This window comes from Scardinius erythrophthalmus (genome assembly GCF_964197995.2).
Source record: "Scardinius erythrophthalmus genome assembly, chromosome: 17".
NCBI classification, from domain to species: Eukaryota; Metazoa; Chordata; class Actinopteri; order Cypriniformes; family Leuciscidae; genus Scardinius; species Scardinius erythrophthalmus.
In genome coordinates, this window is record NC_138237.1 from 31,706,862 (window position 1) to 31,733,382 (window position 26,521).

At 36.3% G+C, this 26,521-nt stretch overlaps 2 protein-coding genes across 3 annotated transcripts in view; one reads left to right on the top strand and one right to left on the bottom strand.

Moving 5' to 3' along the window:
- ammecr1 (AMMECR nuclear protein 1) overlaps positions 1 to 19,437 on the top strand; it is an 80,306-nt gene extending 60,869 nt beyond the window's left edge. Inside the window, exons 4-6 of one of the 2 annotated variants that reach the window (XM_081390640.1) lie at positions 1,161 to 1,251; positions 1,391 to 1,487; positions 15,604 to 19,437. In XM_081390640.1, coding sequence (XP_081246766.1) covers positions 1,161 to 1,251; positions 1,391 to 1,487; positions 15,604 to 15,718 — 303 coding nt within the window. In that variant the 3' untranslated portion in view covers positions 15,719 to 19,437. Of the gene's footprint in view, positions 1 to 1,160; positions 1,252 to 1,390; positions 1,488 to 15,467; positions 15,493 to 15,603 lie in introns of those variants that run through there. The other variant, XM_081390641.1, reaches the window with a different exon arrangement.
- Positions 19,438 to 20,322: 885 nt separating this feature from the next.
- The window catches only part of LOC308705568 (transmembrane protein 164-like), a 41,642-nt gene continuing 35,443 nt past the window's right edge, over positions 20,323 to 26,521 (bottom strand). The window contains exons 5-6 of the mRNA XM_081390643.1: positions 24,532 to 24,632; positions 20,323 to 21,802 (exon numbers count right to left, since the gene is read on the bottom strand). Coding sequence (XP_081246769.1) covers positions 21,590 to 21,802; positions 24,532 to 24,632 — 314 coding nt within the window. The 3' untranslated portion in view covers positions 20,323 to 21,589. The remainder of the gene's footprint in view (positions 21,803 to 24,531; positions 24,633 to 26,521) is intronic.

Here is a 26,521-nt window from a genome sequence, read left to right on the forward strand (position 1 = left end):
ATATATATATATATATATATATATATATATATATATATATATATATATATATTTATATGTGATGATGTATAAAAAAAAAAAAAAACAGCCACAATGTCAGTTTTGTGAAAAAAACTGTTCATTTTGCAGTGTTTTTCCTCACTGTAATCTGACCAAGACTCCTAAACTGCAGGTGTCAGACTTTAGCCATGAAAATGTCACAAGTAACAGAAATAAGCACAAATGTCAGAGCATGTCAGAACACCTCCAGGGCCCAGAAAACACCTCAGACCCCAGAGGGTTAACAGCTGCATCCAGACAATAGACAATCCCACCTTAGTGATGAATACTGAGGTCGAAAAAAAAAACTAAAAACTTTTATAATTGTTTATAAAAAGTTTATAATTGTCACTCAGACGTTTAGAAAACATATCTTGTCTGAATAGTAACACCTTCAAACCTGTATAAAATATTAAAGTAAAATAAACCTATAATCACCTATTTGAATAATAATGTTTGTTTTGTTTCTCCACTCACACTGCCTTTCTTTGAAAAAACTAAAATAGCATGACAGTTTGATTGAATGTGTCATGCAGGTACCAGTCACTATCCTCTTGCCACATCATTTTCGCATTCTTTTCCCTTCTGTTCACAAAAACATATTTTGTTCAGATCCTGGAAATTAGAACCAGAGTCTTCGTGTTATGTAGTTATGCTGCCATTACATATGCATTTGTACCTTTTGTCAACAGTGACCCAGTTCAGAGCTAGACTATGTTTACACATCACAAACCCAGAGGCAAAATAGTCCACTAGAAGTAAAGTGTAGCAGCTGCTTTAGGAATCTCTCATCAGTGGTGTTTGGTAATGCAAGCATCACTATTGCTCATACTTTGGGTTAGGGATTTGAATAAACACTTTTTTAAGTGAGGAAACGTAATGATCTACATTTGTATGCGTCTCATGTTTTTGTCAACTTCAACATTTTCTTACATCATTGATGACTCATCGTTGTCTTATAATTATTTCTGAAAATGCGTATCCTTATTGATTAAATTGGACCCTTCTCCAAAAACTAACTTACAATTTTTATGTCATTGTCAGAACCAAAGTGACAGTATTTATCAGTTACATGGAGATCAAATCGAAAAAAGATTTTTCAAAATGTGTTTATTTCTTAGGTGGGTGTTCACGGCATTAGGATAGAATTTTTTAATGAAAAAGGATCAAAGCGCACCGCCACCTACCTGCCAGAGGTTGCGAAGGAGCAAGGTGAGAAAAAAGTACACTTGCCTGAGTTTTATCTGCATTCAGTTATAATATAACAGCAGAAACAAGATGAAGAATAGGCCAAAAGGTAACACTCAATCAGTATGAAAAAAACAGGATTAAATTTGTTCTCTCTCCATAGGATGGGACCACATTCAGACCATAGATTCCTTACTTCGAAAGGGAGGTTACAAAGCTCCCATCACAAATGACTTCAGGAAGACTATTAAATTGACCAGGTGAGAGAATTACCTTTTCTAAACAATTTTTTATCACTATACAATACAGGGCTATTTTAGTTTAGTTTAGAATATTTTAGTTCTTGTGCCCAACGGTACTAGTCTCTTAAGGGCATTTTTCACAGGATGTCATAGGCAGCAGATTTAGAAGGTTTTTATTTTTCATTTGTATTTTCTTGTTTAGTAATTCTGAACGGATCTGTTTCTTTTGAACTGTCTTCTGGCATCTCCATGTGGTCCTGTTTGGTATTGCACCTTGACTAGTTAATTATATATAAGTTTTAAACAATTGTAACATTTATTTTTTGCTGTTGCACTGTATACATGCATTATGAAGTATGAAGATTAGTTTGAATTGATTGAACAGATTGAATTTAGGATTTTATTCACTTATTTACATTCATCAACTCACACATCAGTTGTGTTAAACAGAAGCTCAAGCATGTTCGCTTGACATTTGGACTGCTCAGTTCAAATGGATTTAGTTTTACTTAATGAACTTTTAGCGTCAAAGTGTCAGTTGCGTAGCTGTCTATGGAAGGATTTGGAGCTTTCAGATTTCATAAAAAGATCTTCATTTGTGTTCCGAAGATGAACGAATGTCTTACGAGTTTAAAACGACTTGAGGGTGAGTAATTAATGAAAGAATTTACATTTTTTGGCTGAACTATCCCTTTAAAGTATATCATACAAAAAAATGGTAGTCACTTTTCATTCAATTTGAGGTTCTCTTAAATTGTCAAGTGTGGTTTCAAATGAGACCAGGATTATGCCTGTAGACTGAAGTGTTCATGAAATGCAGCCATTTCATTTTGGGTATGTCATTTTCAGCTTGTGTCCTTGCTGGTTAAGGGGTTAAAGAAGCGTGTCTCTTTGAAGATTTCAATGCTATAATTGGGCTATGATAGTAATGTCTTTGCTTATAAACATTACGTGGAACACTTTTGGAAAACTTTTATTATGCTTTTACTGTTACAACTGGCAAGATTAACTGATCGTGAAAAATGTTGGCTATAGCAGTAAGTTTAGATCTACTATTGCACTGCTGAGCATTGTAGCCAACTCGACTTCTGCACTCTCACAAATACTTTCATAATAACTAACAAAGTGCAAACACTATTTAAATAAGATATTTATTTGTGCAGTTTGGACAGTGTCGATTATAACAAGAGTTTTGGTGACGGTGCGGAATCATTCACTGATAAACTTGACAGCTCCTGTAAATACAAAGGGAGTCCCCTTTCGAAAGGGAACTCGCACTGCGTCGATGACGCTATGGGGAACGCCTTCCACGTGAACCGTTGTCTGAACAGCTATCCAATCACGGCAATTGAAATTGACCGGCGACAGCCTATGACGTCACTACTAGTGCAACCTGGAAGTATAAAAGGGGCGCCTAGAGAACATGTCATCCTTTTTTGTCCTCAGGGACTGTTTTGTCTGATTTGATATCACCTGAAAAAGGTAAGAAACAATTATGGCAAGTGATAAGCGTTTCAAGAAGTGTGTGGATCTGTGTCTCAGGTATCTGACACCAGATGACACACACACCTTGTGCATTTACTGTTTGGGCAAAGAGCACGCATGATCAGTTCTTGAAAGACCTGATTGTGCAGAATGTGAGTTTTCCACTAAGAAAACTCCGCTCTTGTCTGGCCCTCCTCTCGAAGGAAGAGGGACAGGCATCTGGGCCCAGTGGTTTGGGTCCCACTTGTGCTGAGGCAGATGGAGCTCGCTGATGAGTTTGAGAGAGGTGTTTCTCTCTCAAGACCGTCATAAGCTTGTGAGGGTGAGTTGCTGGAAGAGGATGTATTATCTCTTACATCCTCTGATCCAGCAGCAAGTGCTCTGCTGGCACCCAGCCCAAGAGAGCTGGAGATGTCTGATGAGGGTGAAGAAGAGGTACTACCTGAACCCTCACAGCCTCTCTGCCCCGTGTATGATGAGCTCTTGGGTGTTACGGAGTGCAGTTCTGCGCATGGTTCCTTTCTGGCCATAATTCCCCAGCTCCTGTGAGCCTTCCATTCCTGCCTGATCTGCATACTGAGATCAAGAAGGCGTGGAAGAACCCATATTTTGCACGCATCCATCGCCAACAGCGAGCAAACTATGCTGATGTTGAGGGAATGTGTGAACATGGGTATGTGTCAATGCCCCCAATCGACGAGACGTTCGCAAACTATCCCGCTGTTGGAGAGGCTTCGGCACTGAAAGCTCTGGCCCTGCCTTCCAAACCACTCATGATGATATCTCACTTGAATGGCAGGGCATACGCGGCAGCAGGTCAGGCTGGGGCTGCTTTACACACGATGTCTGTTACAGGCATACCAAGCCGACCTGCTGATGGATTTGGGTCAGGGTCTCTCCCCTGACACAGTGGACGAACTGCGCCGCACCTCAGATCTGGCTCTTGGGGCCACCAGACAAACCGCTGCCTCGATTGGAAGGTCGATGGTGGCCATGGAAAGACATCTGTGGCTGAACCTGGCTGACATCGGGGAGAAAGAAAAGGGTTTTCTCTTCGATGCCCCGGTTTCGCCATCTGAACTTTTTGGCGCCTCCATTGGGACGGTGATGGAAAAGTTCAGAGAGGCGAAGGCATGCTCGGCTGTATTAAAATCATGCATTCCACTGTGGTCCGAATCCACGCCCAGACAGCCAGGGGGGCCTGGCCCATCCCGGTTCGAGGATCAGAGACCGGGCCAGAGGTTCAGCGTCACCTCTCACGCCCCGACTCACGACTCAAGGAAGAGGGATCTGAGGGAGGTGATCCAGCACAGGTGCTCCAGCGTCAGTGAAGGATCCCTTTCCTCTGAGGGTGAATAACTACCACCCTCTTCTCTCTTCTTCCTCACCCCCTATTTTCTTTACCCCAGGCGCTTCTTACATCAGGCTTGAGGCCTGGACCGATGATGATATTTTCCCATTAAAACAGAATCTGAACCCATGGGTAAAATGCACTCTTAATGTAAGGAAAACTATTATAATAGAATATAAATTAAAGACGGATATTGTGCCTCTTAAATGGTGTGCATACGACTCCGAGTTTACACCAAATAGATTAGATACTAGATTTATGGACTGGACGGATAAAGGATTAACAGTTTTATGTAATATAAAAAGTAAGACAATAACTAGTTTTGAATCACTCAGAGAAATACTCATTAGAAACACAAGACTTCTACCGATATTTACAGATGTGACATTTTGTTAATATGAAGATGAAGAATGTGGCAGGGACAGGGAAAGTTATAATAGAATTTTTCAGAAAAGCATACAACTCAGATTTGTTTGGTAGAATTATTTCATGCATATATAAATGTCTGTTAAATCTTAAAACGCACTCGACTTCCTATATTAAAACGAAATGGGAAAAGGAAGGAGGAAGTATATCTGAGGAAGAATGGACAATAATATGGAGGTATCAATGGAAATGCTCCAGGTCACAGAAATGGAGGGAGTTTGGTTGGGAAAATTTGATAAGATATTTTATTACACCCTCTCAGGCTGTAAAAAAGAGCTTTACCAAAAAATGGTTGTCACACGAGAGCCCTACCGTAAACGCCTGGATGGAAATTACAATGGACATTTACAAATTAGAGAAGATAACAGCATTTTTAAACCCTAATCTGGAACAATTTGCTTTGTGCTGGAAAAAAATTGACCAAATATGCAACATCTCAAAGACCTGATTTTATTTTCTAGGTAATATTTAGAATGCCCAGAAAGACTACTCCCTACTTCTTTTCCTCTTTTTTGTTGTTGTTGTTTTGTTTAAAAAAAAAAAAGTTTACATTTCTGATGAGTAGATGTACGGCAAACACGACTGTATGGTGTATGTATGTATGTATTTGTACGTTGTGTGAGTTTTTGATATGAAGATATCCGATATAGTATCTGATGTACATCTGATTGAAATGTAATGTTTACATGAGGAAAAAGTAAATAAAATAAATAAATAAAATAAATAAAACAGAATCTGGCTTGGTAGTGAGCGCGCCCTTTCTAGCCTTTGGGTTTGTAGGCCTTAATTCTGAGAATAAAGTTTAGGTAGGTCTTTATTATAAGGTTGTTAAACTTTAGACCTCTGTTCCTTGTTTAGAAAGTATTAAGGGGTATGTTTGATAGGATATGTAAAAATAGGAATTAGAGCCCTGAAGTTCCCTTTTTTATAGGTAGGATTGCATACCTGGTCATAGGCCTCCTCTTGTGTTAGAGTCGTCAGGTTTATGTAGTAGGTGGTGCCAATCTTGGTCACCCAGTGGTGTACAGGCTGGCTTCATCTCATAGAGAAATCTCTAGTAAGGCCGCCATGAACGGGAGCTTCAAACAGATTCTGTTCGGCGTGAGATGGCTTCCTCCCATTTGGGGGGGTTTTCTTCTGAGGCCACCACTTCGTATAAAGCTCCAGATAGACCAACCAAACATTGTCCCTCTTCGGGCCACATGGATAGCCACCTTGTATTTGTATAGCAGGTCTCCTCTCACGTCTGAGAGTTGTTTAAGAGACTATAGCTTTGAACTTCAGACATGATATTCAAGTGCCATCCCCACGGGGGCTGCCTTAATATCTGGCTTAGGCATGTGTACTAGGAGTTTGTTGGAGACGATCTGCTAGATGCATTTTCGTCTCGAGTCCCCCAGTATCTGAGTTTATCACTGTAAGGTCTAGTTTTTCCCTGGTACTGGTCCTGGTCTAGAGTCGTGTAGCCTAGGCCTACCTTTGCATTAGGCGATAATGCTAGTTAATGTTAAGGGTAGAATAAATAGCAGCATAGGTAGCAGGCTATTCCTAAGCCTCCCAATTTCGATTACCGTGATTGGATAGCTTTTCAGACACCGGTTCACGTGGAATACGTTCCCCATAAAGTCTTCGATGCAGTGTCTCGTTCCCTGGTCTCAGGGAACAGAGGTTACAGTCGTAACCTAGACGCCTTCTTTGCTTGCTTTCTGCTGAAATTTAATCACAGTTTAAATAACAGGTAATTTTCGTGCTACTGTGGGGAACAAAGTAAAGTTGACGGCTTGTTTTACCGAAGCATAAGTGCAATTCCAGTGTTACGGACGTGACATTAGCAGTCAAAACTTGAAATTTAAATTCTCATAGAATATTCATTACCAGCATATTGAACCATCTGTTTATATATTCCTAAACAACAACTCTGCTGTAGAACATCAGAAAAATATCAGTCTATAAACATGTTTTATATTTTAGATGAGGGAAATACACATACAGACATGACAAAAAAAGACTCAAGTTTTTGGGAGACAACATATTTTGTAGATTTGTCTGTAAATTAAAATACACAAACCAGAAGCAACAGTATCCACCGAATGGAGAAGGTTTGGCTCTCCACAGAACATCAAATATATTTCATTAAAATTTTCGGTTTCACAATTCGGACAAAATCTTGTTTTAATGACATTTATTTAAAACATTAAATAAGATTCAAAACAGGTTAAGTAAAAATATGCTGGATAAATAATATTGTACAAATATAAGAAAGTTAAAGTTTTTGCTTTCAAATAGCCACTTAGATAATTTGAATATTATTTGAGTAGAAGATTTGAATTTTGTTTTTCAGCCATTTTGACAGCACTAGAATCTAAAGGGTGTGACGATACACTTAGCGCACGAGACGATACACGATTTGGTTTGAGAACGAGATGATATTTTAAGAAAAATTGTTTTTTAATTGGTTTTAATCAGTGTAATCAGTCAATTATTTTGACGATTAATCGGATATTCTTTGTGGATATAAAAGTAGACCTAAGTGAAAAATAGCCTTTTTAAAATCACTTAAAGTACATATATAATAACAATGAGGCAATACTAATTGGTTTAAATAAAGGATCAAAAGCAAGTTATCATATGGTTTTATTGAACAACACAATTAAAATACATAATGTAATCATATTCAACATATGTAACTCGTATTCAACATATACAATTATGTATTATGACAAACGCCTGCAGAGCGCGCCAATGGCCCGATTGTTGTTGTTACTCAACAGAATGATCAAATCCTTGTTTAATATTGGCCAAACAACATTTAATTTAAATGTCCACTTATTTCTTTTAAGATTGAAAATGCTACAGCCACTGTAATTTCTTGAACAAGAACATGTAGACATCAAAACACGCACACTCTAAAGGGTTTAAACTTTTATTTTGAAATCGCGATGAACAGAGAGTTGTTCCATAAAAGACGCTTAGAAAAGCGGGGATTAAACTCCAAAACCGGACTTGAATGAGCCTAACAAATAAGTTGGGGCTAAAGTGGTTCCATAAAAGGTAATTGAAGTTCACGCAATCTCACTAATTTGATCCAGGTTTATCAAGTCTAGATAATTGCGTGTGCACGCGTTTCTGAAGCAGCCCTAGAGGTCGATCGTGGATCAAATCGATCCACCATCAAACAGCGTATATTTTGTGCTGTTTTATGCATTTGTGATGTTTTTTTTTTTTTCCCTCATTGCAAAACTTACATTTTACAGTTATATTCTCCATCTGTAAATGTTAGAAAGTCATGCAAATGTATCCATTTTGCTGCTAATCTTCATATTGAACGAGTGCTGCTGCGCGCATGCGCGCCAAATAGGAGCGCAATAATTCTGACTAAAATATACATTTTGCTTGGAAAATTAATATGCGATATTTTATAACACTAGAAATATCTTCTAATTATAATAATTTATCTTTAGGATGTTGGATAAGTTGCAGTGAACTTCTAGCGAACAGAAGTACTTCAGTGAACAGAAGTAGCCTAATTCAGGGAAGTTTATTTTAAGAAACTAAATATATAAAGATACAAAGTATTTTTTTGGGTATAGGACCTATGCTACTTAATAAAGATGACGTATACTTATTTAGAATGCTGAGAATTACAGCTTTTAATGCAATACTTTTTTGGAGAAAGCAAGAATCCCCAGTTTTAAATGAGTAGATTTAGTTTCTAAAGTACACTATGGAGAGGATAACATGAAATTAAGAGCAGATGTATACATTTTGAAAAGATATGTGCAACTCTAAAATCAAAGAATATTCCATAAAATAAAGGAATATGTATTAGCCTACATTAACTACATTTTTATATAACCCTCCCTCCCTTTTATTTCTAGTTATTTGTTATTTTATTTATTGACTTATTTAATATTGAATATTTGATATTCAAATAATATTACTTGAATAACTATTAGGAATTATGTGTCATTATAAGAGTTTGATATAAATATGTGAATGTTAAATTTTATTAATATTTATTTATTGTTTTTTGTCTTTTCCCCCTTAAATCATATGTAAAAGTGTCTAACTATGTACTTTTTGGTTATTGTTCTAATCGTGTTTTTTAGGCTATGTGTTGGTGGGTGTTATCACAAAAGAAAAGAAAAAAGTAGAAGGAAAAATAAATAATAAATGAATATTTTTTGGGGGAAAATATGATGTCTTTAAAGGAACTGTCCATTTGTATAATTGTGTTAAATGTGTTTGAATTGAAAGCCACAATAAAGTACATAATATATATATATATATATATATAAATATAAATATATATATATATATACAGTTATTGTCACAGTCACCTTTACAGTTATTGCTATCATAAAAATACACTTGTAGGTTTAAAATTCTAAATAAGGCACATCTAATGTCCAAATAACAAATATTTTAGCACATACATACATACACACATATATATACATACATATATATACATATATATATATGTGTATGTATGTATGTGCTAAAATATTTGTTATTTGGACATTAGATGTGCCTTATTTAGAATTTTAAACCTACAAGTGTATTTTTATGATAGCAATAACTGTAAAGGTGCTATTGTAATGGGGTAAATCAAATGTAGGCTAATATACTGTCAATTACTAAGCTCAGATTCATCTTACCAGTTGAATCTTACCAATTGATTTTCTGTATACTGTGTATTTATTTTTGGACTAATAGTGGTTAATAAAGTCCAATAATGGTATGAGAGAGTGTCAGTGGTAATATCATTGTGTTCCTATTGGTCAGTGTTAGAGGATCTGTGTAACAGCTGAGGCTTAGCCTGACAGTTAGCCTGCCCTGGACCAGGCTAGTTTCTCAGCATAAGTTGCCAGGGTAACTGAGTTTGAACTATTTTAAGTTTGCTTTATGAAACAGAATCCACCGACAATAAGTCTGACTAACCAAAATAAGCCTGGCTTGTATTCTAATCTTGTTTTATGGAACAACCCTCTGTTCACATATTTAGAAACATATTGATGTATTCTCCTGTGTTGGTGTAGGTTTATTGACAAAAGCTACAGTACAACGGTGCCAATACGCTCACCACACACCAGCTATAGGTGGAGAGGAGAGAGATTGATGGAGCCAATTGAGTAGATGGGGATTATTTAGAAGCCATGATTGAGCCAGGTAGCCTAGAAATCTAGACGCACCCTAGCGGCAGCAAAATGTATTTTGCAGCCAGGGCAGTCTAGCAACTCTCCATTGACTTTCGAGCTGCAAAAACCTAAATTGGGTCAGGCCAATCACATCGTGTATAGAGTAGGCGGGGCGGGCTTAACATAATGACGACAGAGTTGCGACGGTTACCTGCTACTTGAAAACAAAGAATGGCGGCTGCTGGCGAACATCTTTCGAATCGGCTTTGTCCGCGACTCTGGAGGACTTGGAGTTAGGTTTTTCTTTGAGAAGAGCATAGAACAGCACTTAAGTCATTCTTAAAAAAAGGAAGATGTGTTCGTAGTTTTGCCGGCCAGATATGGCAAAAGTTGAATCTATCAACTAGCTCCGCTGTTGGGAAAACGCTCTGGTTGGTTGAAGCGCTGTCCTATTGCGTGCAGAGGGAATTTGAAAGACAGCCGTTTATCCCGCCCCTCGGATTGAGCCGTGTCCATGGTGAGTTGCCAGACCCAACATTTTGATGTAGGTCTGGCTTGCCAGGCTATGAGCCAGGGCCAATGGAGTGAATTTGGCCTGGACACTGGGGTTAAACTTCTACTCTTTTATGAGAAGGGACAAGGGAATTTTAATGACCACTGAGAGTCAGGACCTCAGTTTAATTTCTTATCCTTATCCATTCTTGAGTCAATGGCAGACCATAGAACCATTTGCGGGAAAATTATGAAATTTGGCGCACAGGTAGAGGACAGTCTCTACATTAATGTGGCTATTTGCCACATAAGCAAATAATTGAACACAAAATATTAATTTGATATTTTATTACCTCAAGATGACTCGCAGTACCCGCTTGAGCTGTGTATGTGTGTACAATAGTAAACATGACAAGACATTCGGTCCTAAGACAAGAACGGGCATTGTTCAAAATTCATGTATAACTTTGATGAAAGGTTTTGATCCACTTCAAATGTTGACTACTGTAGTTCACACTCTCTCACTCTTATTTCACTTCAGAATTCTAGATCTAAAAGAACTGAAGATTAAATTACAAACAAAAGTTACTGACTCTGACTCTCCTGAATAATGGCAGAAAAAAATCTGAAATGGCAGAAGCTGAAAAAAAAAGAATATTGGAGAAGCAGGAGGTATAGAAAATGTTCCAGAGGAGCTGCTGGCATTAGCATGAATCAAGCTAATGCTAATCAAGCTAGCATAGAAGCAATGGTGCCGACATTATTGAAGAAATAGTGAAATTGAGTGGCTCCTTTGACAGAAGTTTGATGTCCTTTCATCTACTTTATCAGTTGAATGAATCACTCGCTAATATTTCCACTAGTGGTTGACCAATATATATCACCCGATATTGGCATTTTTAAAATATTGGTATTGGTTGATAGTTGATACGTTTTTATCTAACATTTCATCAAATTTTCAGTAAAGGAAATTAACTGTTGCTTTGTAGACTTCTATAGAGAAGTCTATGAATGAAAGTGTGCAATAGAAGAATTATTTTCTGATTTAGACCTCCCCATTCTTAGCACAGAAGAAAACATTTGGATGTAGAAATTACACTGGAGAAAGGAAATGAAAGTAAAAGAAAGTAATTTCACAGTTGTCTAATTACAAATCTGTGGGCCCTGATGGCTTTAGTGCCAAATTCTATAAAAAAAATCAGTAATAATCTTGCACCAATGATCCTGTACCAATGATCCAGCGCTTGATTAAAAGTGCAACAGCACATAGTCAATTTCCACCAACAATATACAGAGTATAGTATTCATTCCAAAACCTGGGCGAGATGAGCTGCAAATGTCTTCCTATCGTCCATTTTCTCTTATGCCAATTGAATCTAAGATTAAAGGTGAAATAGACTGAAAATTACATATGTTCAATTATTCATCAGACTGGTTTTAAGCCCAATAGGCATATATATATTTTAATTTGTGATGGCTGTTTAACAATTTATAACAAGAAAAATTTAAAGGGACAGTAAGTGGGATTTTCTCCCATCTAGTGGTGAAATTGTATTTTGCAATCAAATGAATAGTGCTCTCTAGCGCCTCGCATTTTCAAATGTGTGTTGCATCTACGGTAGCCATTATGTACCAAAAAGCTATGACAGGATGTCCTCTAATAGCACTTCATCGAGTTTTCCTTCGGGTGAACTGGTTTGTTATTTCAAACAAACTACAACTTGACACAACGAACAAACGAATATTACAGTTTTGAACAAACAAAACTTACAACCTTGTTTATAGGGCCTTCTCTACTTTACTCAATAGTAGAGATACTACTTTGATACTATACCTTGAAATGTGCTGGGTTGTTTTATTTAATTTTTGATGTGCACAAATAAATGACAGGTACCATAAGATTATCTTCTTCCTGTTCCTTTTTTTTTTTTCTTCGTTCATGCATGTTACAAATGCATGCATGAATGAATGAATGAATGAATGAATGAATGAAACATTTATGTATGACTTGAGCAATAAATAAATAAATAAATGTATCAATTTTCAATACCACACAGGGAAGAACTTATAGGCCTACTGTCATATAGATATTTTTATTTTCTTATTTTTTTTTTGTCCATCCATTTAAAATCTAGGAAATAATTACTTTCTTCTGAAGAGATCACTTTACATAATGACATATTCAATTAAGGCTTTTTATTCATATCATTCACCTAAATGTTAGCTCACTCAGTTTATGGGATAATTATTGGGATAATAATTGGGATAATTATTGGGATAATGTTGTTATAATTGCACAAGATAGCTTGTTTTTACTATATTTTATGTAGCCTAATAATTTCACAGTAAATCTCCAAATTAATGTAGAAACATCATAAAGACAGTATATTTCAAATAATTGTTTAATGGCATCTTTTTATGAATGAAGTGTTATTTGATTCTGATGTCACTGCTGCACTGTCACATGTGGATCCCACAGGTGTCCCATTTTCTCACAACTCTTAACGTTCATTTAAGACTTAACTAATTTAAGACTGCTCTGATGAGGATACTCAAAGCGAAAGCGCGAAAGAGAAGTCGAGTCTGGCGCACGTCGTGTCAGCATCACAGGACAGCGCATTCTCTTTTGTATTTTCTCGCTTGCATGGTTAGAAGCATTTGCATGAAGAAGAACGTGATTATATAATGTAACGCTATAGCCAAAGTATGACAGAAAAAAAATGCTGCTTTAATTGCGTTAAATATTTTTAACATGTTAAAGTGAAAAACATTAATCGCACGCATTGCCTTGACAGCAGCACGGACATAGCATAGTTTATGTGAATACGCGGCAAGACGGACGTTGTGACAATGTTTTCGTGTGTATTTGACTGTAAGCGCATCAATGAAAAATAGGCAGCTTTATGTGGACGCATTGGGAATAAGTCACGGGAATAAAATCACACGCAAGCGCAACCTCCGCAATTCAACGCCGAAAACTTATGATTTGCATTTTTATTATAAATTTGTGTGCATTATTTGTTGTTATTAGAGACTTCCGACGATCCGAGATTGATGGTAAATTTTTTTTTTTTTTTTTACACAGCACCCCTGCTCTCGCCAGAAGCACCCCAGGGTGCCGCGTCACCCCGCTGGGAAACGCTGGTCTATATAGGCTAATAAAAATAAAAAGCCTGTAATTAAGACCGTAACATTGACTTACCTGTCGAGAAGAAAGCAGCCAACTTCAGCGTCTCTTTTGAAAGCTTTCTCCTGCATTAGCTATCCCGACATTATTGTTTTTGTAATCTCCGATCACGTTTCCTTTTACGGTCTTATTGTGGACTTTTTCGACGAAGAAGACTCGTTATCCTGTGACTTAACCGTGCAGTGCAGCCTTTTAAACTTGCCGGGGCAGTGACAAAAGCGCCTCTCACTGCTCTGCTCCGTTTCTGCTGGTTTCAGTCACGTGACGCGGGCTCTGAACGAAAACGCGTTGTGGAAACGCGTTGGCCTAGTACTTTTTGTCCCTCTCTGCTATTATAGTTTTTCAAGATGGCGGAACTACATGGAAGCCTCCGTGGACCTACCCGTCCCATGTATATAAAGATAATAAATTCTTCGTTTACGAGGATAAGTCAGATCATTGGCAGAGGTATTTGTACACCATTGAGGACATATTTATGAATAAAAATATTGATTTTAGATAATAAAATACCTAAAAAGTTACTTATTGTCCCTTTAAAGGCATGTGCAATTTCACTAGATTGCCCATTTGCACAAATTGATTTATTTCTGCTGAACACAATGTCCAAACTTAGAATGTCCTTACTAGATCTATATGCATACATGCATACATACATGCATACATGCATACATACATACATGCATGCATGCATACATACATGCATACATGCATGCATGCATACATACATGCATGCATGCATACAAACATACATACATACATACATACATACATACATACATACATGCATACATGCATGCATACATACATGCATACATGCATACATACATACATGCATGCATACATACATACATGCATACATGCATACATACATACATACATGTATACATACATACATGCATACATACATACATGCATACATACATGCATGCATACATGCATACATACATACATACATACATAAATACATGTATGTATACATACATGCATGCATACATACATACATGCATACATACATACATACATACATGCATGCATACATGCATGCATACATGCATACATACATGCATGCATACATACATGCATACATGCATACATACATACATACATGTATACATACATGCATACATACATACATGCATACATACATGCATACATACATACATACATAAATACATGTATGTATACATACATACATGCATGCATACATACATACATACATACATAAATACATGTATGTATACATGCATGCATACATACATACATACATGCATGCATGCTTGCTTGCTTGCTTGCTTGCTTGCATGCATACATACATACATACATACATACATACATAAATACATGTATGTATACATACATGCATGCATACATACATGCGGCTATATTTATAATGGGTTTGTAAGTATTGTTTTAAGTTAAAAGTTTTTAAATCTGAAATGTTCTGTAATGGTTAATGAATTATAAATTTAAAAATCTCATAATTTGCAGTTTAGGACCGGCTTTCAATTATACAGTAATGTTGAATGGCTACATTTACACCCACAAATTGAAAAACAAAATTAATTTAATAGACCTGACGCATGAGTGATTGGTATCTGTGATAATGGCCTTCATTCATAGTTTGTAGTAAAAATGCCACTAAACAAATATGTTTAAATATCAACAATTGTCTTTGTTTCTAGTTTAATTTGGAGATTTATTGTAATTACAAATTGTGATGTTTGGTGTGATTAAATGCAGAAATCTGTGTGATTGTTTTTTAATAATGTGTTTTAATAAAATAATTTTATTGGTAAAATTCTCATTTAATAAAGTATTTTTTTGTTTTGGTGCTTGACTTGTTCTCATTCAGTTTTATTGCATGGAAAAGAGAACCTTGGAGAAAAATGTGAAATTTCTCCTTTTGTGTTCCACAGAGGAAAGGTTAATGTTTGAAACATAAAGGTGATTGATTACGTCATTTTTACAGTCATCTACAGGCCTGTGTTGTGAACAGTATTTTGACAGTCTTCCACGGTTCTGATGCTTACCCCTTTTTCACCATTGTTTTAGGTACCGTAGTGAAAAGATGACAATGAGCTACGCAGAATACATCGCCCATCGCCAGCATCATCACTACCAGAATGGCATCGGGCACCCTCTCCCTCCATACAACCATTATTCCTGACAGCGAGCCGCATGACCAGTCACTGGACCTCTCTGCGGACATCTTCCCCGGAGAGCCCGCCTCCTCGTGGTCTAGCTATCTGTACTACTGTACCATTTTATGATGATAGTTTCCGTTGCCATGTCCACAGTCAGATGGAGGCATGGCAGCGGGTGCAAATAAGAATTAGGTGATTATAAAGCGAAAAATTCATTTTGTCATTTTTATTATTTGTATTAATTTAGTTTTTGCAGCATATATATCGACCCCTTCCTTTTTTTTTTTTTTTTTTTTTACAAATAAACAAGTACTAAATTTTTTTGTTGTTTCAACAAATTTCCTAATCAGGTTTCTTAGTCTGTGGATGGAAATAAGTCATATTAAATGATGGGCTAGTTTTGAAGATAGTATAATTTGCTCAGATTTTATCTATGCTAAGCTTTAATGACTTGCTTTATTTGGCACACCCCCACCTCCCCGCGCAGGCAACCACAGGGTTTAAGGGATGTCATTTCCTCTCTGTGTTATTCCTCTAACTTTCCTTTATGAGGGGTGATTTTCTGTTTTCTTTTTTTGTTGTCAATTTTGTTGTGGGTTGTAGGGTTATGCAGTGTGGCTGAGTTAGGCAACGAAGAACTAGTTAAGTCTTGTTTTTTTTCTTTTGTTTTTTTGTTGGCTCAAACTCATCAGATAATTGAAACCACTATATTAAATTTGCTGTTGGGGATACCAGAATATTTACCATAATGCAAAGGCCTGTTGCTCTTAGCATTATTGGTGCTGAATTGAATTAAGTTTGTCGAACAGTCAGTTAGCCCTTTTTTTGTGTAGATTTGCTACTCTTAGGGAAAAAAGCATATTAATCTGTTAGTAATCCATCTCTTATTTAATTTCTCGTGTTGACGTTTTGTATTAGTGTTTGTTAGTGTTGTTCGTGAGATCGCAAGTATAAGTCTGTATTCAGTATAAGGGAGTAAATTAATGAGTCAGAGACTAAAGTGAGTTAAGGTCAACTGGGCTCACAACTGACCTCATGGCCAAAAAGCTGTCTGAATTTTTGTTTTGCTCCTATTTTGTCACACAGAGAGGAAAACCTTCTGAGAGACCAAGGTCAAATGACAGGGACAAGCTAAAAAAAGCCATACTTTTTTCTTTTTTTTAATGCAGGCTGTGGCAGGGTGGTTGCTCTAAATGGCTATTTTAAATTAATTTTCTCCTGGCATGGGAAATGCTTCAGAAAGCTCTTTTTTGCTTTGTTTTCAATTATCTGGTATTATGGATGAATATGATAATTTCTGTCTCGCATAGCAACAGTGTTTACATCTCCATACAAAAGCCTCTATATTTACAGTTGCTGTAATTGAGAAGATCATTGAGTAGATACAGTTGCTATTGTGGCTTTTTAATCCCCTCGATATCTTGAACTGAAGTTTGCTTGATTAATGTTGTCGGATCTGCCACTTCACACCAGGAAATTAATTTATATACAATAGTTATAACTCTACATAGTTTTCTCACTGACAATTGGTCACTGACAATGTTAGGTCTATTCTGAAAAGACCATGTCTAAGTGTTTCTTTTTTTTTAAATCACGTGTCATCTTATCTGTTGATGCAGTGAATTAGCTTTTCGAGGTTTCAGTTTTTAGATTGATTCTGAAAGGAAAAATGGGTGAGGTTCTTTTGAAAATCGCAAAACTATTTCCTGTCATTCGTTTTCATATGCAAAATGTTAAGGGCTTTTGGGGTTCCATCCACAGTCATTATTCAGTTCACTATAACCTAAAAAACAAAAAAACAAAACAAAAAAACAACCTGATTTCAGTTGTGTTGCCTTAAAAGTGGTTAAGACATGGACCAGCAAATGTTGCCCAGATTGCTCAACTAGCGTAAGACGGGTTATTTTGGCCAGCATCACAATGGGAAGGTTTTGACCAGTGACTTCAGCAATTATGCGTGAAGTTTTTTTGAGCAAAGATGTCTGTTTGCCAAACCGTCAAAGTGTTTATTACTTTTTTTCTTTTTTCATTGAGGCCCTCCACTGCCCAGTTATGACCTTTTAAAAATAATAATAATAATTTGCTTATCTAAATCCTACCTACCAATAAGACACATTTGTGGTGTCTCACTGTCTCAGTCTTTAAAAACCCTTTAAATATCTCTACTTTACTGCCTCAGTTTTGAACCCAGTTATTGTTTTATAGTTGGACAATCCAGGCCTCATTTTTGGTCCATTAAAAACAGCACAAACTGAACTGAACTTTTTTTTCTGCTGCAAAACCAAGTCTTTGCATTTGAGAAAATTTGATGTATACAAATTTGCAATGCATTTGTTGCATGAATTGGAGGCCTCCTGTTAAACATGGCATGCTTGTTTCACTGCTATATAGATATGAGAAAACAGACTATATAAAATGGTGCTATTGGACCTCATGTTGGGGGTGGTCGCAGCAAATGTGACTGGTCATGCGGACTCATTGATCATATCAGACTTTTTATTATCCTCAAAATATGCAGATCTGTTTTACAGGTGTTTTTTTCCTACCAGTGTAACAAAATCTCCTGCAGGTTTGAAAGGACAAGTAGTGACGAGTCTAACCCCATCTTTCCCTCATGGCCTGGGGGATTCGGGCATATGCTTATATCATCTGTTATAGATGTGCACATTTACGCAATACACAATTACCCTGGAAATTCACTCTCTGTATCCGTCAATGTTTGCGTTCATTTACATTGCCATTTTGAACTGCGGCTGGATTAACTGGCTGAACATTGTTGCCGAAATATGGCCAAAGCGATAATGATGGTCAATGTGCTGTTTACTTTGCTAACAATGTTTGTTCAAATATCATTGGTTCATTTTGTTGTGGTGATGAAAGACATTTGTTTCTTTCATAGAACTATATGTATATGTCTATACGTTAAGTTTTAAGCAAGGTTTTGAAAAATTGATCTAATTGTGAAACGACTAGGAATCACAAAATACTTTAAGCTCTATTTGCAGTGTAGTTTGAACATGCACTTTGGGGACATAACTTTAGCAATCTCTGGCACATTTGAACACTGTAGAAACTCTCAGCACCTGTCCTACAGTTACATTGCTAAAAGAGGAGTTAAAAATGTGCTTGTCGTGGCCCTTTTTTTTTTTTACATTCTCATTACACTCTCCTTCATTTTCTGTAACTTTTAACACAACTGGGACTAGTGTTTTGTAAGTATAGCTAATGCTCATTTTAGGCATAAATGTTGGGTTGTAACACCTTCATACGAGCTTTACGTTTACTGTTAAAACCATAGTCATTTGGAAGTTAGGCTCATGTTACCTTTGTGTGTTCAACCGAACCAAAGATGCCTCCAGCCATGTCCAAATGCTGCTCTACAGACCTGCCTTCTTGTCCTTCCAAAAACCTTCCCTGCAAGAGAAATGTCTTTTTGTTTTTGTGTATTTACTTTTTTCTTTTGTACAATTTCTAATATTGTTTTAGGTTTTTAGCTACCTAAGTTCAATGAATTTTCATTGTAGCTGTTTTTGAAACCTTGCACGGTGTCTACGACCGTAATACTAGGTTGCACTTTTTTATTTTGTTTTCATCATTGTTATTATTATCTATTTTTGTAAAGAAAGAAAACCCCATAGCGTGCCTCTTAGATTTATGGGTTTCTTAATGTGTTTTTTTCCCTAAGACCAGCAGTTATACTTTATACAAAAGATGAGCTAATCCTTATTTTTAAATGCCATTTAAAAGAAGAAGAAAAAAAAAAAAAAAAGCCTTTTTTCTTTACTCTGGACCCAGTAGCTGCACTGGCATACAATCGCACTGGTAGATATGGGTGGGGGCAGGGGGGACACTACTATATATAATAATAATAATGATGATGATGATAAAAATAAATGTAAGAACTACAATAAACTTGTTTGAAAATTTTTTTTTGTAAAAAAAAAAAAAAAAGTTAAAAAAGTAAACAACGACTGTTTTTGTACATCAAGTTAATTCTTTTCAAAAAAATATTTTGGACCTAGTTTCTAATTATTTTAGTGGTTTTCTATGTTCTGGAACTTTGAGAAGATGAGTTTTGAACGTGCCCTTCAATGATTGACATCTTGCAGTGTTGTCATTCCGGGCACTGGGGTTGCCTGGTGTAGCCCTCATGCCCACCACTGGTTTATTTCTGTTTTGAGTTTGGATTCTCTCTTGCTTTACGAACTTGAAATTTTTGAAGTAAAGACTTGGTGAAAAAAAAAAAAAAAAAAATAGAAACAAATGAAAAAAAAAAATTATCCTGTAGAACTAGATCCTTTACCCCATTGAATTGCTGTTAGAGTGATGAGACTTGAAATGGGCATTTATTATGAATATGGTAGTATGGCTCCAAAAAAAAAAGACAAAAATGACAAAATCAACAAAAAAAAATTGTGTTGGGGGAGGGTGGAAAATAGATGGGTTAGATGTGGGTATGTGAGCTATGGCTGTGGCAATGATAATGTAGTTTTAAAGCATTATTGTTATTACCTTTTAAATCATTTATCCAATAAAAAAATCTGAAAGAACAAGCATTGGGTAGTGTCTTCATGCTTCACAGAATAACTTGATTTGATGAACAGACATGAAACCAAGACAATCCTCATGGATGCTACACGTTGGAGAAGACCTTTAATATAGAACATATTTCATAAAAACATATGTACAAAACTGAGATCAGAACTAAGGTTTCCCTTTCAGTCAAGTTGCATACATTGGAATGAGAGTGATCCCATAATTCACTGGACTGCACTGGATTTCTTACATTAGCTCAACAGCCACAAACTGCTTTGATTTTATGTTTGGATCTTTGACATGGAAATGATGGAATACACTTCAAGTGCTGAGCAGTTTTTGGGACCAAAATAACCTCCAAATGGAACTCGTTTTTCCTTCTCATTTGGCTACACATTGGACTTTTTTGTACATCGTTTTCATGTATAAGGTAAACACTCAGTCATTCATGTACAGTATAAGGTAAACACTTTAATGCAAGTCTGAAACAGCCATGCTCAAGTTCTAATAATCTAGTTAGTTTGTAAAATAAAGTTCCACAACTTCCACTGAATCGAATCATTTATAGATAATTGTGTTTAGCTAAATATTGAGACTGTAAAACATAAGTTTGTAAAATAAAGGGAAAATGTTATTTTTTTTAACTGGCCCAGTAAGAAACGTCTAAAGAACTATTGGTTAAAAATAAAAACTACCCTTAAACCGATCATTCGGTCTATCTACAAACAACAGCCATTTCCCTTGAATAACATCATCAGTAAATAGTCTAATGGAATCAAATGGACACCTTCAGCCAACAGCTAATGGCTTCAGCGTAAAATGTAGAGTTCTGACTATTTACATAACGGTATTAAAGAAAGATACTGCCAGAGGATTGGAAATACCCTGGAAAATCTCCTAGACATACAGTACCGCCACATCTATGCTTTCCTTAACAGGTCAACAATAATAACAAAGTGTAATTTTGAGACAATCTTTTAAAACTGCATTTCCAGGACCCAAGGAGCAAGGAACTGTGCAACCGCTATTCAGCAAATGAGTTGGCCCCATTTCACTGTTCGATGAGCATAACTAAAGAAGGCAACATGAGAAGAAAGGTTACATCTGTTGAGAGTTCACCGAATCTTCATTTTGCTAAACATTTAAACTAAAAAGAAAAAGGCAAGGTTGATGTTGTTTGAATGCTGCTGTCCCCTGCTCCTATGGTGTAAAAACAATTCTTCGATCCAGCTATGAGAAACCAGGTTAGGACCAAACAACAACAAATAGGAAAATAAAGGTATGTACTAACATTACGCTTTTATCTAGGATGCTGGACAAGTTTCGGTTTTGTCCATGTGAGACTGCTGATAAAAACACTAGTCCATCTTCTTGTTGCGTAGACGTAGACGTGCTATATCCAGTAAATCCCGGCATGTGGGAGCAGTGTGTTGCGAGAGGATGGTCAGAGCCTTGCCATGCAGTAAAGTCAAGGCCGTCTGGTGGCCCGTTGCCCACACTCGATACCAGGGTCCATAAAATGGGTCAGAGACAGCCGGACACAGCATGTTGTTCAAATTCACTTCGGTCAACTGGTGGGAAGCAAAATAAAAGATTGAGTTAGTATAGGGACACAATAACTAAACATGCATATCCAAAACATATGAACGCAGATCATTCAAGCAGAATTTGATCGATTTCATGCTTAATTTTACAAAACATACCAGGATGCAATTAAAAGTGCAGTGCAAGTTGCATCTTCAACACTGCCACAAGGGGTGCTACAGGCACACTCCAATGCTTGAAAAACATAATATAACTTCTGCTCTAGCCTGTATCAGGTTATCAAGTAAGGCTAAATATTTTGAAATAGTCTATTTAAGTTAATTTTCTTGTCAAATTTAGCCACCGTCCATTGATGATAATAATACAGGTGGAAATTTGATCACGCTACTAAACAGAGTAGTGATGAGATACAGATTGTTATAAAGGTCAGCATGGTCTATTAACACAGTGACCAACCCAATCACAGGAACTGTTTTGTTCTCCCTCATTCTTATCAACAATGTGAATGATTGTAAATTTCTTAGGACTCCCAGGAATAGAAAAGTTTTGCAACAAAAAGGAAGGACAGATCTTCACAGAAGACAACACAAAATGGAAATCCTCTCCATTTCCACTAGGATCTGTATTCACTTATTGAGTGCTGTTTGGGACACAACAAGGTATACATAAATGCACAGGTGAAAGTTCAACATTACACAATCCTGTGGTGTTCAGTACAATGCCTAGGTGAATCTGGAATTGGTTTGAAAAGTGAATTATGTTGTTATATGAATGTATGCATTATTAGGTTCTAAATGTGAACTTTAAACTATGCAAATAATTATCACGCCAATTTCCAAATTCAAGAAGTATTGAACAATTCACGGAGACACAGAAAAAGTGTTTCTGTGCTGTTGCAATGTTGCAAGTTGAAATTTAAGCAGAGAAAGAGAGAAAAAAAGTTCTGCAAGAAGAGAATTTTTGGAGAGCACAGAAAAAGCAACAGAAACAACGACATAACTTTCTGCACCAACTTCTGAGACTTCTTTTCAGATTATCCAGATCTTCTGCACAGACTTCAGAACATTCACCTTCAAGGCTTCTTTCCTCTGCATGTTAAAGACAAGAAGCTTGTCTGTGCTCCAGAAGTTCAGCGTTCCTCAGTCTTATTGTTTAAATGGAGTCCGGCTCCTTTATTTCCGTTGCAATGCGACCCAGCACAACCGGTGGAAGACATCACCGGACTCACTTATCTATCACATGTCCAAGCGGAATGCAAATAACACTAATGCCAAGGTAGCTGGAAAGAGGTTTGGTATAAATTTCATACCACCTGTGAGACCCACTAAATTCTGGAGCCTGGTGTGAGAAACTGCTGAATGAATGGTGCTGTGCAGACCACAAACCCTTAGCAAAGGCATGTAACAAATATGATACATACATACATATATATATGTATATATATATATATATGTATATATATATATATATATTCTTTGTCTTAATTCTTAAGATAATTCTTTATCTTGAAATGTGAATCTGTAAGAATCTGTCACATGATCCTTCAGAAATCCTTCTAATATGCTGATTAGGTGCTCAATAAACATTACTTATTGAAAACTGTTTTTGCTGCTTAATATTTTTGTGCAAACCATGAAGTGTGGGGTAAGATTTAAAAAGAAACAAAGAAAACAATTAAACCCTTTTGTTCAGCATGGATGCATTAAATTGATTAAAAGAGACAAACAGCAAAAAAAAATTGTAACATTGATAATAATGAAAAAACAATACTGACTGAGCGCTAATTATAATTTATAACAAAGCACAAAATCAGCATTTCAGAATGATTTCTGAAGGAATAGCTAGTTATTTTAAATTGTAACAATATTGATTTGATCAAATAATGCAGCCTTGGTGAGCATAAGAGACATGTCTTTTAAAGACATTTTTTTTTTAATTACTATTTTGACAGGTAGTGTAATGGTGACAGCAAACATTCACCTTTCTGTGTCCAAATAATCGAGCAGCTTTGAGTGAGACCATAAAAACCTGCTGTCACAGCACTCAACAACATGTGTTCTCTGTACACTGTCACCAGGAACAGCCATAAAAATATTTAAGAACATATACTGGAAGTCATTAGCTGATAGCTGATCACCTTGCTTACTGTACTGTGTAAGATACTTTAGAAATGAAGGCTATATTCAGACATACTATACTAATATACTGTACTAGTTACTATTTTCACATCTATAGTATGTATGTAAATTATCTTAGTATTTTATGAATGACAATTTGCATAATCTACTACGTTTATTAAAATGAACAGTAAACAACAGAGCATACTGAATTGAATATTGTGTCCCACAATGCATCTGACTTGATATTCAACTTGAAGTGATGAATTGACTAAAAGTGTTATTTGATTAAACTGCCAGAAGTTGACATTTTTACACAATAATGAATTAAAAATGCTAAATAATCACTTGTTGAATTAAACACAGAATGTGATAAAGTCATGTGACAATGTAGTGGAATGTTGTGGAAAAATGTCAGCTGTTTCACTGACTTAAAAACAGTGGGAAGCATGCAGTGTATGTAAGGCAAGTATTCAGTAAGTAGTAAGATAGTATTCCATATTTTACATAAGCAACTCACAGACAGCCGAGTACAAAGAGTAATACAACTCTTTGTATTTCTGCCATTCAAAGATAAGGCAGAAACAGTAAGAGTAGAATGCTATTCTGGATTCTGTAATAGCGATTGATTGTCGTACCATTCCAAGGCCCTGGAGGAATACAAAGTGGTAGAGGAAGAGGATTCCTGAGGACAGCAGCGCCCACCACATGTCACCCAGCGGCTCTGGCTTATACACACCTGACAAACAAGACACATGACACAGACGTTAAAATGCATGTAAAGTCCAGGGGCCGGTTGCACCAACTGTGTGTAAGTTACAACTTAGCTTAGTTTTGATGTAAATGGGCACTAAGATACAACTTACGCACTACTAAATATTTTTGCTTTGCACCATTAAACTTAGTTTGCACCATTAAATTAACCCTAACCCTAACCCTAACCCTAACCCTAAGCGTGAATGTATAAACTAAATATTTACGGAAGCCTCCGATCAGGAGTAAGGGTTGATATAAAATAGCAGACAGATTGAACTGCATTTATAAGCTCTTCTTTTACCTGACAGACTTAAATTCTTTAGACATAAATGATAATGCTGATATTTACATTCGCTTACATTTTAGGAGAGAGAACATTATATGAATAGATTACTTTGTTAGCGGCTCCTCAACACGAACCCATCCTACTGCTTCGCTGTGTGCATCTGTCCCATCGGTCCGTGTTGTGCATGTTAAATAAAATCATTCATAATCAATAAATGTTGTTTCTTATGTTTTTTTTGTATCAGTACTTATTTATTTTTCCTTAATAATAATAATAATAATAATAATTTCATTTCAAATACAGTTTCTAAATGTTATTTACATATAAAAACACAAGTTATTCATGATGATTAAGTATTGTATGTAACGGAAACATATTTTTACTGTTAGTCAAGTGAGGCAAAAGAAGTTAGAATGAAGGATAAACTGAAATTCCTAACATTTAAACAACTTCTGCTCACATATTTTAAGGCTTCTATTGGATCAGAGGCTAAACGTCATATTATGCAACTAAGCATTACTTTACGGAGAGTTTACCACCTAGCTATGTTCTGCCTTGCGAACAAATGGTGCAACGGAATTAAGCAGAGTTAGTTACAAACTAGCTAGTAGTTACTAAGCCTCTAGTGCGGACTTTACGTTCCAATTTAAAGGGTTAGTTCACCCAAAAATGTAAATTCTGTCAGTAATTACTCACCCTCATGTTGTTCCAACCCCGTAAGACTTTCGTTCATCTTCGGAACACAAATTAAGATATTTTTGAAGAAATCTGAGAGCTGTCTCACTCCTCCATAGGCTTCTCTGTAATTGAAACTTGCCGGCCCAGAAAGTTAGTAAAGACAATGTTTAAAATAGTCCAAGTGACTACAGTGGCTCAACCATAAGTTTATCAAGCGAAAATGAATAGTTGAATAAAGTCGTTATTTTTGTTTGTTTTTTGCACACAAAAAAGTATTCTTGTCACTTGATAAACTTATGGTTGAGCCACTGTAGTCACTTGGGCTATTTTAAACAATGTCTTTACTAACTTTCTGGGCCGGCAAGTTTCAATTACAGAGAAGCATATGGAGGAGTGAGACAGCTCTCAGATTTAATCAAAAATATCTTAATTTGTGTTCCGAAGAAGATGAACGAAAGTCTTACGGGGTTGGAACAACATGAGGGTGAGTAATTACTGACAGAATTTTTATTTTTGGGTGAACTATCCCTTTAAAGGGGGGGTACAATGGTGTTTCATGTATTCAGAGTTGTTTACAGTGTTAAAGAGATGGATTCTCATGCTTAACATGGCCAAAGTTTTTTAAAAATATTTTGGACGAATAACGGAGAATTTCTGTGCCGAAAATCTTACTTCCGGGTTGGTACAAGTCTCGGCTGTTTTTTTTTTTACCGTGGATCTAATGACGTAGACCAGAGTGGAACTCCTTATATGAGCATTTCTCCCGGAAAAGCGCGACCGCGCAACTCAACGCGCTTCAACAGGAAATCATCGGCAGCGCTGCATAGTGTCTCCAAAGTGTTTTTGGTGAGGGAAAGCTTACCAAAGAACCCAGCGTTAGGAACAGTGGATGCAGAAACGAGTTGTGT